This window comes from Antechinus flavipes, chromosome 2 (assembly GCF_016432865.1).
Source record: "Antechinus flavipes isolate AdamAnt ecotype Samford, QLD, Australia chromosome 2, AdamAnt_v2, whole genome shotgun sequence".
Taxonomy (NCBI): Eukaryota; Metazoa; Chordata; class Mammalia; order Dasyuromorphia; family Dasyuridae; genus Antechinus; species Antechinus flavipes.
The window spans coordinates 148,754,514-148,770,289 of record NC_067399.1 but is presented as its reverse complement, the minus strand read 5'-3'; the positions used below and the strand labels follow the sequence as shown (position 1 = coordinate 148,770,289).

Here is a 15,776-nt window from a genome sequence, read left to right as displayed (position 1 = left end):
CCCGGGCCTAAGCCTCTGCCCCTATGCAAACTCTGATATATTTAAAGCAGTTGCCAGAGTTCCCTGACATTTCCATCACAATCTGAGGTAGTAAATTGGGCACTTAAAGGAGATATATATATCTAAAAATCTTCCACACACATATATAGTATCTATCAGCTGGACTAGGGTATCCAGGAAGAAGGAGCCCTCCTAAGTACCCAATTTCATTCATACTACATAGGGATATACTTAGTGGTCCCAAAGGAAATGGGTGAAACTCAGCCTTTCTCCTTTTAGTGTCTATTTCTTGTGATAGAATAAAGAGAGGGTCAGACTTGGAATCATGATGATCTGACTCAGTAGTCCTGGCTTCTGACACTCGCTGCATCACCCCTTATGAGTCCATTGATTTTTTCATCTTAGTTTCCTCATTTATAAAATGAGGATCACAGGACCATAGATTTTTCTTTTAATAATTATATCTTTTTATTGAAAGAACCCATGCCAGGGTAATTTTTACAGCATTATCCTTTGCACTCACTTCTGTTCCGATTTTTCCCCTCCCTCCCTCCACCCCCTCCCCCAGATGGCAAGCAGTCCTTTACATGTTAAATATGTCACAGTATATTCTAGATACAATATATGTGTGCAGAACCAAAGTTCTCTTGTTGCACAGGGAGAATTGGATTCAGAAGGTATAAATAACCCGGGAAGAAGAACCAAAATGCAAACAGTTTACATTCATTTCCCAGTGTCCTTTCTTTGGGTGTAGCTGCTTCTAGGACCATAGATTTAAAGCTTAGAAAGAACTTGGAGGTTGTCAGATTTAACTCCTTCACTTCACAGAGAGACATGAAGTTACTGAATGAAGTTCAGAGAGGTCCACTGCCTTGCCTAGGCCCACACAACTAAAAGAATGTCAGAGGAAGGAAATAAACGCAGGTTTGCCTGACTCCCCATTAGCACTCTTATTAATTATGAACAGGTAGGCAGTACAGTGGATAAGTGCCCACCTTAATGTCTGGAGGACCTAAGTTCAAAATCCAGCCTCAAATACTTACTAGCTATGTGACCCTGCATAAGTCACTCAACCTTGTTTGCCTCAGTTTGCTCATCTGTAAAATGAGCCAGAAAAGGACATAGCAAACAACTCCACTATCTTTGCCAAGAAAATTACAAATGAGGGAGGTCACAAAGAGTCAGATATAACTCAATTGAACATTTAACATCAGTTATACCAAGCTCTCTCTGTAGAAAAAGTACCTAGAGCCTTTACCTTAAGGAGTTGTTTTGAGGATAAAGTGAAATAATTTAAGAAAAGTGCTAGGCAAATCTTAAATTAATATTATTAATCTTTTACTTTCTTCTTACTTTCTTTTTCCTTTTTCTTGCCCATGACTGAGATTTGCTGATGGCAACCAAGAGAGCCCATGAACCTTGCTGAATCTCATTCAACAAGTATTCACTTAAGAAAATAAATGCTGTGAAATTATGACCACACTTAACCCAAAAGGAGAGATAGAAGTCACCTTCCCGATCCTTACCACTTCTTTGCTGTGGTGGGGAACTGTGAGTATGGAATGCTAAATTTAATGTCACATTTTTTTCAATATAGTTTTGCTGAACTAGGGTGGTTTTTTTTTTCTTATAAGGGAGAGGGTGGAAAGAGGGATACTTTGGGAAATATAAATTAAGTAACATAAAAACAAAAAACAACAATGAAAATTTAAAAAGCAATTATTCACAGTGTCTATTCCACACACAGCACTGTGCTAGGTCTAAAAGGAACATGAAGGTTGGAAGAAAAATTTTTAGCACCAGAGGAGTTTATAATGTTCAAGGGATTGTGTACACAGTTAATTGGGCATAAATCCATTCACCCCCTTGTACTAAGAAATAATTTAGGTGCCAGGATGACAAAAAACAGCCAGCAGCAACATGAGTAAGGAAGGGAATTTTCTACAATTCCTATAAAGAATCTCACCACTTTTTTTCAGCTTCCTTTTATATGTGGCCTTCCTCTATTAGAATGTGAGATTCTGGAGGACAGAGACTGTCTTTCTTTTTCTATTTATCTGTGCCCAATAAATGCCTATTGACTTGATTTACTTGGAGAGTAAGGCAATGAAAAACTTGATCAACAAACATTTATTAAAAACTTACTCTGCACAAAGTCTGTACAAGATTTCATGATTTTTTTTTAATTTAGCCATTTCTGTTGGATGACTCGACGATTTCATTTTTGTTTTCTTCTTCAGGGCTGGGAAGAGAAGTCCCTAGGAGCCATGTGTGCAGAGGGAGGGGATGCTTGAAGACTCACCTTCTTTGTGTAACATATCAATCGCTGTCACTCCAGGATACAAACTTCCATTTTCATCTCTCACGGGAACAATAAAGCAGTGGGGACCTAAAGAGGTCAGAGAAATGGGGAGATTCCTGAAATGTATACTTCTAAAGGAAAAAAAAAATAAGAAGCCACATCCATTACTGGAGATTTGCGTGACATTCACAGAATCAGTAACAAATCCCTAAATTCACTCAGCTGTATGACCGAGGTGGTATAAGATCAAAATAATAGCCTATAACAGAATTTTAAACCTAGGATCCATATTTTAGGGGTTCCATAAAACTTGGCTTTCCAAGTATTTTATAACTATTTCAATATCATTATTTTCCTTTGTAATTGTCTATATTTTATTTTATGCTTTTAAAATATTATTCTGAGAAGGCTTTTACTAGAGTGTCAAAAGGTCTGCAATCTTAAAAGCAACTGAACACACATAACTCAAAAACAAAAATAAATTGTACTGCTTGTCACCAATTTTAGGACAGAAAGTATAACATTTTAAAATTGGTAATGTGCTTTAAAAATATTATCTCATTTAATTTTCACAACAGCCATAGGAGATAGGTGATAATCATTTCCTCCTTTTTTTCAAATAAAGAAACCAAGTGAGGCAAAGTCCCATGGTTAAGAAGGGTCTGAATTTGAATTTGAATCCTAGTCTTCCAGCCCCGAGATTCAGCATTCTATCAACCACACCACCTGCCTGCCTAAACTGAAGAATAAATGAGGATTTTGAAGCATATTTATAAGGCTGCTTAATACATTTGCTAGACAGACACAAAAACCTCAACCATTATGATAATATAATTTCAGTAAGGAAGCATATGGCAGGGAGGAAGAACATGGAATTTGGAATCGGGACAGCAGATTTTTAGTCCCTGGCCATACTACTCACTCTTGTTTGAGGGACTTGACCAAGTCTCTTTATCTGAGTATTTTTCATCTTCTAAACCTGATTGTTCATTCGTAACATGGGGGAGAATGAAATTTGTATTATGTGCCTAGAGCTTAGGTACCACATCTGGTACACAAAAGGTGATTACTAAATGTTCATTGACTGCCATACTTTTAATGTTACGGGGAACATTTTGATATAGAGCTCAAATGAAATAATGTCTGTGAAAGGCATTATCAGGAAGCACTATACAAGATGTTCCAAAAGTCTTAGTTTATAAAGCACATTAATAGTTTTTGGGGCTATTAAAGCTGAAAACTACCCTTTGGGAAGCCCTGAATATTTGTTTTTGAGTTGGGATAACAACACAAACCTTGAGATCTTCCATTTACGATGAGTTGGGCAAAGACAGCAGCATAATGACCTTCCATTGCATTCCCAATATACATCTTTTCAGCATTTTCACAAGGGGTGTCAATGATAAATTCCTACACAGAAATGTAAGATAAAGGTTTACTTTTTTCCCTTTATTCAATTTCAATTCAAGCAAGCAAGGAAGAAATATCTCCTACTATATATATTAGGCACCAAGCACACAAAGATCAAACTGAAACAGCCCCTGGTTTCAGGGAGCTTAAAAATCCAAGGGACAAAAGGACAAGTACACAAATTACTAGGACACGAGGAAATGTGAGATAGGTGCCAAATGAAGGAAAAGTACAGCACTCCGAGTTATTTAGGACAGAAAGATGGCTTTCATCTGGGAGATGGTCATGGAAGACTTCATGAATTTAGCCTTGAAGTAAAGGAATAATTTTCATAGAGGGAAGAGAGGGGAAATTCATTTCAGCAAATGGGATCAGTATAACCAATGGCCTGGAGTTTAGAACAGGAATAAGGAAGAAGGGGTAGCTCAATTTGACTTGCAGGAAGACTACAACATAAATGTCAAACTCTCAGCCCACAGGTAGCATTGTAGACCCCAATGCCAGAAGTAAATTGAAAAATAAACAGAAATATTTGACAAAAAAATAAAAGCACAGATAGCATTAATATACAGTTTTCAGAGTCAAGTTTGACACCACTGGGCTACAAGAAGGGGAAATGCATGAAACAAAGGAGGAATGAAATTTTTGGAAAGCCTTGAATGAAAAATTTTGAGTCATGGAATAACACAATCATTGATTATTCAGGCAATGATGTGAAGTATGAATTGAAGAGGTCCTAGGATCGTGAATTTAAAGCTTATAGGGACCTTAAAGGCCATCAAATCCAATCTCATTATTTTACAAATGAGGAACCTGCACCAGAAAAGTTAAGTCGCTGTCAAGGATCACACAGCTTGTGAGTGTCCCAAGTCTTACTAACATTAAGTCCAATGCCCTATCCACTATGCAATGCTGCCTCTTTTGATAAATCAGAGGAAGGGTTATCTGGTATTTATTTTTATTTATTATTTATTTATATTTATTATAATATATTATAGTATTATTTTATTATATATAATTTATTTAATAATTTTTATTATATATAATATATATTATTTATTTATCATTTATTTATTTATTTATTATTATCTGGTAGCCTAGGCAAAAACTGGATGATCTAAATATCAGTGTCTTCTTGCCTTAAAGATCAATGATCCAGTGATTAAGAACTACTATTATAGAATAGAACTAACTGCTCTTTCCCACGACTTGCAAAGCCAATTACTATTCTTACATAACACTTCAAGTATCATTTCATTCCCCCAGGGGCAATTTGGGATGGTGAAAAAAGAATTTATTAAGAATCAGTTGTGTGAACCTGGACAAGTCACTTACCACAATTGCCTCAGAAAAAAAGAAACATTAAGCCTGGGTTCAAATTCTGGCTTAATTATTTACAATGTATGACCTTAGGAAAATCATTTTAATCTTGATAAGCCTCAGTTTCCATATCCACAAAAATGAAAGGGTTGAGCTAGATCAGGGCTTCTTAAACTTTTTCCACTTGTAATTCCTTTTCATTTGAGAAATTTTTTCATGACCCCAGGTACATAAGTGTACAAATAGGTGTAAGAATCAACCATTTAATGATAATAAATCATAGTTTCCTAACTCCCACATTCAGTTATGTGACCACACATGGGGTCAGGACCCACAGTTTAAGAAGCTTTGAACTAAAGTTCCTTTGACCTCTAACTCTGCTCCTTTGGTAGTTCAAATCTTGAAATAGGTGAGAAGCATTTTTCAGATCATAATAGAACAATCAGAAAAACTCATCCTAATTAAGCTTTTCAAACAGTTTCATGAGTTTTCATATTTGAAGTCAATAATAAGGATGAAGTTACTCCCACTTCTTCCATCACTTTTTCAGTATGAAGCTAACTGAGGTTAGACATATCCTGGGGACTAAGTTCATGCTTTGCAACTCAGATGAGCTTATTTTAATAATGATATTCATTAGATTGTGTTGGAATGATTAAATTCAGTTCCTTAAGCTTCATTTTCACATCAAGGTAAGCAGATTTAAAAAATAAAACAATATAGTCTCTAAAAGTCACTGTATAAGTTATCTTTTCTTTTCACATATTTCCCACATTCCTAACCATACCAGAAAGGTCAGAGAAGGAGAAACTCCCCAGTGACTAGGGGCTGTTTACTGAGTAGCAGCCGCATCCTTGGGCTGTTCTTATTCCATGTATAGTCCCTTGCCTCCTTGTGCTCTTCCTTATTGTCTCCTGCCTAACCCTACCCCACCACTTAGGGTCATAGCTGCCTCCTCTATGACCTAGAGTCTCTATAATTGGAAACACTCAGCCATCTAATCAAAGACCAACACTGCCCCAGACTATCCAAGATTCCCTCTTGGTTAAATGAAGAATAAAACTACTAGACAACATTATTCACTCCCCACTGTCTAAAATCTTGGACAGTACAATTTCCATCTTTATGAAAAGAGACACTTTATTTGCTTTTGGATGAATGTTTCATAACCTGCCTTTCAGTGTTCTTGACCAATTACAATAACAATAAATGGTTCAGAAAAAAAAAAAAGCTTAGTATATACAAGTTTTTAAATAGAAACACTTGTAAAAGAATCTTGCTCAATTCAAGGTAAGAATCTTGAATGTGCTACTGGATTTCTTTTTCTCTAAAGCTTTCATCCTCTCTTATTCATACAGATCTATATATAAAATATAATTTTAGGAAAATTATATTTCACATATTTATGAACATGAATATTGCATTTTCTCCCAAACCCACAGAATAGAAGCTTCTTGCTTTTAGTATGCAATTTGTTTTGCTATCATATGCCCAGTTCTTTGTTCATAGTAGGTGCTCACTAAGTGTTGAACTGGCTTGAGTTGAATTCACAGCAGAATACAAAGAACTTTATTTAGTCACAATGAATCACTGAACACATATCTGTTAAGTGCCTACCATGTACCAGTGGCGCAGTATAGGGTACCAGCTCTAGAATCAGAAAGACCTGAATTCAATTCCAATCTCAGACACTTACTAGCTGTGTGGTCCTGGGCAAGTCACTTAACCCTGTTTGCCTCAGTTTCCTCATCTGTAAAATGAGCTGAAGAAAGAAATGGCAAACCACTTCAGTATCTTTGCCCAAAATAAAACTCCAAATAAAGTCATGAAGAGTCAGGTGTGACTGAAATGATCATACAAAATGCACCAAGCATAATACAAGACATTAGGGATGCAAGTAAAAAGAAATAATCTCTACTCAAAAACTTACATTCTAATGGGGGAGGCAAAAAGAATATATAACAATGAATTTAAGGAGAAGAAATAAAAAGTAGCTAAAGATAAAGTAATTTGAGAAAGAGGGAACTAGCAATTAGAAGATCAGGAAGGCTTCGTGTGAAAGATAGTGCTTGAGCTGGATAGTGAAGAAAGAGAGGGTTTCCATGAGGTGGTGGAAAGAAGGAGTGTATTCTAGGCAGGAAGGGTGACCAGTAGAAAGGTAAAGATGGAATGTTGTATGTATGGGACTGCCTGCCATCTAGGGAAGGAGGTCAGGGGGAAGGAGGTGAAAAGTTGGAACAGAAGTTTTTGCAAGGGTCAATGTTGAAAAATTACCCATGCATATGTTTTTTCAATAAAAAGCTATAATAATTTTTTTAAAAAGATGGAATGTTGTACGTGATGAACAAAGAAGGCCAAGATGGGTGGATGTCGAAGTGCTAGGGAAAATTATGACCCCAAAAGCTGCACAGGTAGGTTGAGCTCAGGTTGAATAGGGTTTATCCTAGGGGCAATAGGGAGATACTGAAGTTGATTGTGAAGAGAAGTCAGAGTTGGAACTGAGGTTAAGGCAAATGGTATCCAGATAAAAAGATGGCATCCCCTTTGATGACCCTTTTCCAAGATCTCTTTGTCTTCTTATCTTACACTCTGACATCAGGATAAGAGCAAATCCTCAATCTTAAGTATTCTCCTGTTTTATCCCCTTCTCTTTGTATTCTGTCACAGTCTAGCCACCTAGGTGACTACTGAAATGTAAGCTAACTGGACCTTGTGCCTGGAAAGAAATATCATGTTCCTGCTGCAGGATTTGGGTTGGGGTAGGGGGTCCGGGGAAAACTGGCTGATTCCTAAGCGCGATGAGCTAATCCCTCTCAATTTAACTGGGATTGACCATATTGAAGAGCTGGCTGAACTAAACCAACAAGCTATTGATCACACCAAGATTATCTCAGATTTCAAATTCTAAAAGTATAGAGGCTACACTTTCCTTCTGGCCAAAAAACACAGTCCTGAAGCCTAAGAAAACATTCACTGACACATGTTTGCACAGGGAAACTTTTAACATATGCAAGACTTTTTTTAGAAAGAGAAATGGACAGGCTGAATCTTTTTCAAAGAAATCTCCAGAGGAAGACATTGTTTTATCAAGTCAACAAGTACTTCTCAGCTGGAGGTGTGATTTTAAACGGGTTACAATTTTAAAATAAAAATCAATTTTAAAAAATAGTCCCATGAAATATTCCTTTCAAAAGGAAACAGCAACAATACTACCACCAAAAGTCCTGGCTTGACAGTGCAGACCTGCTATGGTGTGGGAGAGAACACTAGGTCAGCTCCTCATAAACATCTGATATACCCTGAGAAAGAGGGCTTGAGATTTCTGGCTGAGCCCTGTCTTTGGAAAGTCTGCATGGGCCAGAATGCAAGCATTATAGCTGTATCTAAATAATGTATACCATGTGTGCCTGTTATTATTATTAATTATTTGTAGCAGGCCAACAGAATGGTCAATTAAAAAAAAAAAGATAGTGTTGGCCAAAGGCTTTATAGATTCATTTGCCTTTTCTGCCCAATTTCAAATTTTAGCCAAAGCTTTTCAAATAAAAGTTTCTTCCTTCCAGATCACTTCCATCCCACCCCCCAAAGTGAGTAAATAAATTAAACAAACCTAAAGGAACCACTATCCAGAGCATGTAAAAGATTTCAATAGGACTCAAGGGAAAGAAGGCTCATTTGATATGATATGCTCCAACGTTTTAAAAGGAAAATGAAGGGGAAAACGCAAAAACCCAGTGAAGGGAAAAATTCATTCCCTATAATGTCAGTTCTCAGGGGCTTGTGTTGATGATGGATTTGTACTGTCTGGCTCCCACAGGGGTTGAATGGGGAGTTCACCAGGACCTCATCATTATTAATATTCAGAGTGCTAAACTCCCTTATCAGAAAGTGCCATCTGCTAATGCAGACCAGGTAGCAGAAATCGGTTCTGCTATTTGGGGATCATGGGACCCAGTACAGGCAAGACTTCAGTAGGGGGAAAATAGCCTCAGGGAGGATTCCAATTTTTTAAAGTTTTAAAGTGTTTTTTTTTTTTTTTTAAATTAAGGCAATCACCAACAATGGCTATAATAGTGCAAATGAAAATGTTAAAAAGACAATTAATCTCAGGTTATAGGCAATGACCAATATTGGTTCTGGAGAACAGATAATTTAGTTCTTTTCTTCCCTGGACAGACAAGTAAAAAACTACAGGTTCAGAATGTCACATGTACTTTCAGATGTGACAGTTGTTATGTTTTTGTTTTACTGTTTTTCTTTATGATATAAGAGTTCTTTTGGCAGGTGGGGAAAAAGGATATTTTGGGGGGAAAATGCCAAAAAAAAAGTCTATCCACAATCCTTTAAAAAAAAAGGGGGGGGGGAAGGCTATTATGAAGAAAATAAGAAAGTATGACCTTCCTATACTCAGAAAACACATCAAGATAGTGCAGTGCTGCCTAGTGTGGTCTTGGCAAGTCACAAACATCTGTCTGCCTCAGTTTCTTCAGCTGCAAAATGGGGATAATAAAAGTACCTATCTTGCAGGATCTTTATGAGAATCAAATAAAATAATATTTGTTAAGGCATATAGTAAGTGCTATTTAATTGCTTATTCCCTTCCTTTCCCCTTCTATCAATGCTATGAAAAGAGAAAGCTACAGAATGCCTTTGGGGAGGATATCTGTATCTGATATCCCTTTGCCATGACTGTGGTCATACAGGTTTTAGGGCAAACTTCAATGAAATATTCAACTGAAAAATAACCAATACCAACATCATAATTATGCTGTTTATGATGTATTCATCCAGGGAAGGTTTATATCACATCCCAGTTTCTAACTAGAATCATGGACTATTAAAGTTGAAAGGAAGTTCAGAGATGATCTACTCCATTCTCTCATATTACAGATGAAAAAGCTGACGTCTCAGAAGGGTAGCTGGGAAGCGCCAAAGCCAGGGCTTGGAACCAGTACTAGCTCCAGGGCCAGTATTTATTCCATTATATCATGAATTTTTCTCCTCCTTCCTTCTCTTCTTCTCCATAAGAAGATACACGCTATCTGCTAACTTACAGCAAATCTACTTACAAGAAGGGTAACTCCATCAATTGGGAAATGGCTGAACAAGTCATGGCAGGTGATTGGGATGGAATATAAGAAATAAGATGGGGACAGAACTATAAGAAATGACAAGGGAGTGGTAACAGAAAACACAGAGAAGACTTATATGAACTGATTCAAAGTGAAGTGAGCAGAACCAAGAAAACACTGTAGACAGTAACAGCAATATTGTACAATGATCAGCTATAAATGACTTAACTATTTTAAGCAATACAATAATCTAAAACAATTCTGAAGGATGTGAGTTGAAAAATGCTATCCATCTCCAGAGATAGAACTGATGAACTGTGGATGCAGATTGAAGCATATTTTTTTTTAGTTTATCTCTCTTGGGTTTTGTGTGTATATGTGTTTTCTTTTTGAACATGGCTAATATGGAAATATGGTTTGTATGACTTCACACATAGAAACAGTATCATATTGCTTGCCTCTTCAAAGGTGGAGGAAGGGTATGAGAGAAGGAGAGAATTTGGAATTCAAAATTTTTTAAATTTAATATTAAAATAGTTTACATGTAATTGTAAAATGAGAGTGATGAAATAAATAGATGGCTTCTGAAGCTCCTTAAAGTTTAAGATCTATGATCCTATCACAATTTTCTGATCAGAGTTCATTATTTATATCAACCCTTTTAGTCCTCATGATTTTTTCAATGTGGGAACTTAATTTTCCTTAGTATCAGCAAGGCTATCATAATGTAGGTGTTCCATAAATACTTATTAGATGAGGACAGGAAGACTTTCATAGAACCAGGGATTTCCCAAATAAATCAATGGTGCACAAATGCTACAATGTACTTATAACCCAGTACTTACCCCTAATTTAGTCCCTACCCAGTGAGACCCAGCAAGTAAAAAGGAGTAACTCAAAATTAAGTCACTTCAACTCGGTCTTCCCAAATTAGAAAAGCTTTGTGATACTAATTCAGATTTCCAAAAGAAAACTAAATGAAGAGATTTGAAATCTAACACACTTCTGTGTACACACACACACACACACACACACACACACACACACACAGAAGCATTCTCATTAAATAATTTTTGAAGGCACTTTAAAATATATGTTCTTTGTTTATATATATATGTGTGTGTGTGTGTGTGTGTGTGTATATAATATAAATTAAAACAACAAAGAATTTTTGTTAGATATAATATAATATAAATTAAAACAACAAAGAAATATATATATATATGTTTCTCTTAAATGTATTTGACAGCTGTAAAGGTATACAAAATAAATCCATCTATCTCATTTACAAAGCAGTAGAAGAGAAAGAAAAGATGACAGAAAAAGTTAGGTAATCCTCCTTTGGTTAAAAAAAAAAAAAATTAGGACCTGAAGGGTAAACACATTATGATGTTTGACTCAATGTTAACCTAATATATGCCTAGAGCTTAAACATAGGGGTTTTTTGGCCTGCCCAGAGGGAATTCCAGTATAATGGGAAAGACCACAGAATGGTAAAGCAGATTACATGATGGAGTTTACATATGGAAGGGATCTCAGAGATTATCTAGTTCAATATCTACATTTTACATTTTACACATCCTAATTTGAACTCTGTCACTAATTAGTTATGTGACCCTGAACAAATCATTTTACTGCATTGGGCCTCAGTTTCTTGGTCTATAAAATAGGAAAGGGGAAAAAAGAACAATAAATGAAATTTATATAAACTGTGTTCCCCTTGATCTTTGGGGGAGTGGACCTGGGTTAGAGAAATCCTAAAATCTCAACTCTTCCTGGCCTTTGGGAGAGGCCCTTCCCTCTTGTTCATAGGGGAAACTCCTATAGTGATCTCCACCTACAATTCAATTGGAGATCTTGGCCTGGGGCATAATCATCCCTCTTTATTGAGTTGATAATTAGCCCTCAAATTCATCTGGAGATCTCTCCCTAGCTTCAGGCCACAAAAAACCAATATAATCAAAGTCGAAACCCCAAACCTTTGCTAATTCCTGAGGAAAGTCCACTGAGGAAGTTATTTCTCAGTGTAAACCCATCTTTACTAAAAACCTACTTTTACTAAAACTCCTAACAGGATTTAGCCCACTGAAGAAGTCGTTTCTCAGGGTAAATACCCCATTTTTGCCACAAACTTTGCCTGCATTTGGGGTTTTGAATTCTTTTGTAAAACCTGCAATGGACCAGGGGATCTCTCAACCCTCATTTCTCACACCTCAACAAAATTATCAAAGAACCTCAGAACAGCAAGGGACCTCAGAAGCCATGCAATCCAAGTCTTATTTCACTGATAATCTCTTTTACAACATGCCCAATAAATGTTCATTTGGACTTCACTTAACAGTTTCTCAGGGGAAACCCTCTAACCTTCCAAAGCAATACATTTTCAACAATTAAAACTGCATAAAATTGTCCTTAGATTAGGCTTAAATCTGTCCTTCATCAAGTACTATCCATTAGTCCTAGACTTGCCCTCTGAGGCTAAGCAGAACAAGAACAATCCTCTTGCATGGGCTAACCCTCCAATAACTTGAAGATGGCTATCGTGTGCCCTTAGTTTCCTCTCCTCCAAGCTAAACATCCCCATTTCCTTTGACCAATCCCTGATGTCGACCTCCAATGGTCCTCCCAGCTCTGTGTGACTTGTGCTTCTATGTTTACCTTTGCAGAATAAAACCGGGGAGATTTCTTCTTGACAGCTGAGTTAATTGCTTAGTAACTCAAGGGAGGAGAACCTGGCCAAATACATTATACCACTCATAGATTCTTTTCTTCCTGAATAGAAACCCCCTCCTGCTGCAGAAGACAGTGAAATGCCTCAGGGAAGGCACCAGTCATTACACATACCAATCACACATCCCAATCTGCATATGCTAGTGACAGGTGAATCTGGAGTTAATCTAAAGCCAGGAACAACACACACACACTCACTCTCTGTCTCTCTCTGTCTCTCTGTGTTTGTCTCTCTCTGTGTGTCTGTCTGTCTCTCTCTGTCTCTCTGTGTCTGTCTCTCTCTGTTTGTCTGTCTATGTCTGTCTGTCTATCTAATCTCTCTCTCTTTCTCTCTGTGTCTCTTTCTCTCTGTGTGTCTCTCTTTCTCTGTTTCTCTCTCTCTCTCTCTGTCTCTGTCTGTCTAATCTCTCTCTCTCTCTCTCTGTGTGTCTCTTTCTCTCTCTGTTTCTCTCTCTGTCTCTGTCTCTCTCTCTCTATCTCTGTCTGTCTGTCTCTTTCTCTCTCTCAGACTGATGGGATTTTATATCATTAGCAAACAAAGCCACAGAGTTATTACCTGAGCAGTGAGATCAAAAGTCGCTTCTGTCTGTATGCCCCTCACATTGCTGCCATGACCCCGTTCCGTCATCGCAAACATCCCTGTGAATTTCTGCTCCTGTATAGGATCAAAAACAAAATGTATTTACATTGCAGAATAATAGATTTAGATACAGAAGAGACCCCAATTGTCATGGCTTTTAGTTTTACAGATGAGAAAACTAAGACCCAGGGACTTCTTAAATGACTCGCCACAGATCACAGAGATGGAGCTTGAACTCAGCTTCTCTGGCCTCAGGGACCGTGATTTTTCCACTGCAGCACTGGCCACTGAGAATTTTATTACAACTTAGTATTTACTTGACTAAGTAAATTAGTATTTACAAACCTTAGTATAGGTTTCCTGTATCCAAAAATCCAGTAAAGTTGATTAAATTGGGGGAATACTAGTTTTCTTTATTTTTTTAAAGTTAACCAAGGGAGAGCTAACATAGTATTAGAGAGTTAGCATTACTTAAGGCAAAGAAAGAAGATTCTCTCAGGCCCTGAGTTCTAATTCTGATATACTGTATAAAGCAGGACAAGTCTCATATTCTTTCTATATAGCAATATCGTTATGTTCAGACCCAAGAAAAAGCCTGCCTCCTAGGGACTCCAAAGCTGACCACACGAAGGAGTTTCCTACAAATACCTTAGAGCTAGCCACTCATAAGGCAATTAAATGAAAAACTGAGGAGCCATACCATACCTGGAGTGGCTGGAACCACTTAGCAACATGTCCTGGGCTCCCAAGATTCCTGACAGCCCCACCAAATAACCAGTAAATTATGCCACACTGGAAAAAAAAAGTCAAGAAAATACTGTTAATAATATTTAATATTCACAAGTTATCAATTCAATTTTCTTCAGCAAGTATTTAGTGGGCAACAGCAGTATCTAAGTCCTGTGGGGGATAAAAAAGAAGTATGAGATCTTTGACTTCAAACAGAAACACATAGGGTAGAGAAGTTAGAGCTTTTTCCCAGGACTCCAAAATTTAAAGAAAACTGATGTAACTTGTATTCTTTCAGGAGCATAAAAATAACTTGGTTACCCAGTTGGTAGATAGATAGGTATATAAATACATAGATAGGAAGAAAAAGAAAGAAAGGAAGGAAGGAAGGAAGGAAGGAGGAAGGAAGGAAGGAAGGAAGAAGGAAGGAAGGAGGAAGGAAGGAAGAAGGAAGGAAGGAAGGAAGGAAGGAAGGAAGGAAGAAGGAAGGAAGGAAGGAAGGAAGGAGGAAGGAAGGAAGGAAGGAAGGAAGGAAGGAAGGAAGAATATATGGAAGGAAGGAGGAAGGAAGAAGAAGGAAGGAAGGAGGAAGGAAGGAGAAAGGAAGGAGGAAAGGAAGAAGGGGAGAGGAGGAGGGGAGGGAAGGAGGAAGGAAGAAAGAGGAAGGAAGGAAGGAGGAAGGAAGGAGGAAGGAAGAAGGAAGGAAGGAGGAAAGGAAGAAGGAAGAAGGGAGGAAAGGAGGAAGGGAAGAAGGGAAGAAGGAAGAAGGGGAGAGGAGGAGAGAAGGGGAAAGGAGAAGGGGAGGGAAGGAGGAAGGAAGGAAGAAAGGAGGAAGGAAGGAGAAAGGAAGGAGGGAAAGGAAGAAGGAAGGAAGGAGGAAAGGAAAGAAGGAAGAAAGGGAGGAAAGGAGGAAGGGAAGAAGGGAAGAAGGGAAGAAGGGAGGGAGGGAAGCAAATGACTGAATGGATGGATGACTAATTGAATAAATAAATTAATAAAGCACTTATTCTTGCCTAAAGATCCAAGAGATCTGCTAAGAAATAATTAGCTCCTCTCTGTCCACATACTCCTGGACCAGATGCCTTAAGTATTTTGAAGTTTCTACTCATGAATGTTGACCACCATTCTAAACAAGATTATTTTAAAAGGCTGATATGAAGATGTGCTTCATGACACTTCTCTTGGGCACAAAAATTGCTCAATATATCTCCACTTTTAAGGAGTTCAAATTCTCACTGAAGAAACAAGATTCATATAAAACAAATAGGGAACTAACTATACATAATAATATATGTGCACCCACATCAATGGATGGTGTAGTTAACATGTAACAGGGCAGATTAGGACAGTGAAATTCATGTGGACCAGAGGAGCTAAAGAAGGCCTCCTAAGGTTCCTAGGCCTGTCAAATCAATAAAAGATAAAGAAGCAAAGAGGAGGAAAGAAATCAAGAACACAATGCAAATCAAGTCCCCAAAATAAGAATGAACACATGAAGGCAAGGCTGGGGAGACCCTAGACTAGAGAAGGATGCCCACACCTGTTGTGAAAAGTCTTCATATTTTATAGATTGTTCGTTTATTTATAGATTTTGAAATTGATGTAATATAATGAACAAAAGAGCTATTTAGAT

At 37.4% G+C, this 15,776-nt stretch overlaps 1 protein-coding gene across 2 annotated transcripts in view; it reads right to left on the bottom strand.

Annotated features, from left to right (window-relative positions):
* ACOXL (acyl-CoA oxidase like) overlaps positions 1 to 15,776 on the bottom strand; it is a 511,030-nt gene that overhangs the window by 423,628 nt on the left and 71,626 nt on the right. For both annotated transcript variants that reach the window (XM_051975799.1, XM_051975800.1), the window contains exons 4-7: positions 14,120 to 14,206; positions 13,391 to 13,489; positions 3,598 to 3,712; positions 2,303 to 2,389 (exon numbers count right to left, since the gene is read on the bottom strand). In XM_051975799.1, the coding sequence (XP_051831759.1) occupies positions 2,303 to 2,389; positions 3,598 to 3,712; positions 13,391 to 13,489; positions 14,120 to 14,206 (388 nt within the window). The remainder of the gene's footprint in view (positions 1 to 2,302; positions 2,390 to 3,597; positions 3,713 to 13,390; positions 13,490 to 14,119; positions 14,207 to 15,776) is intronic.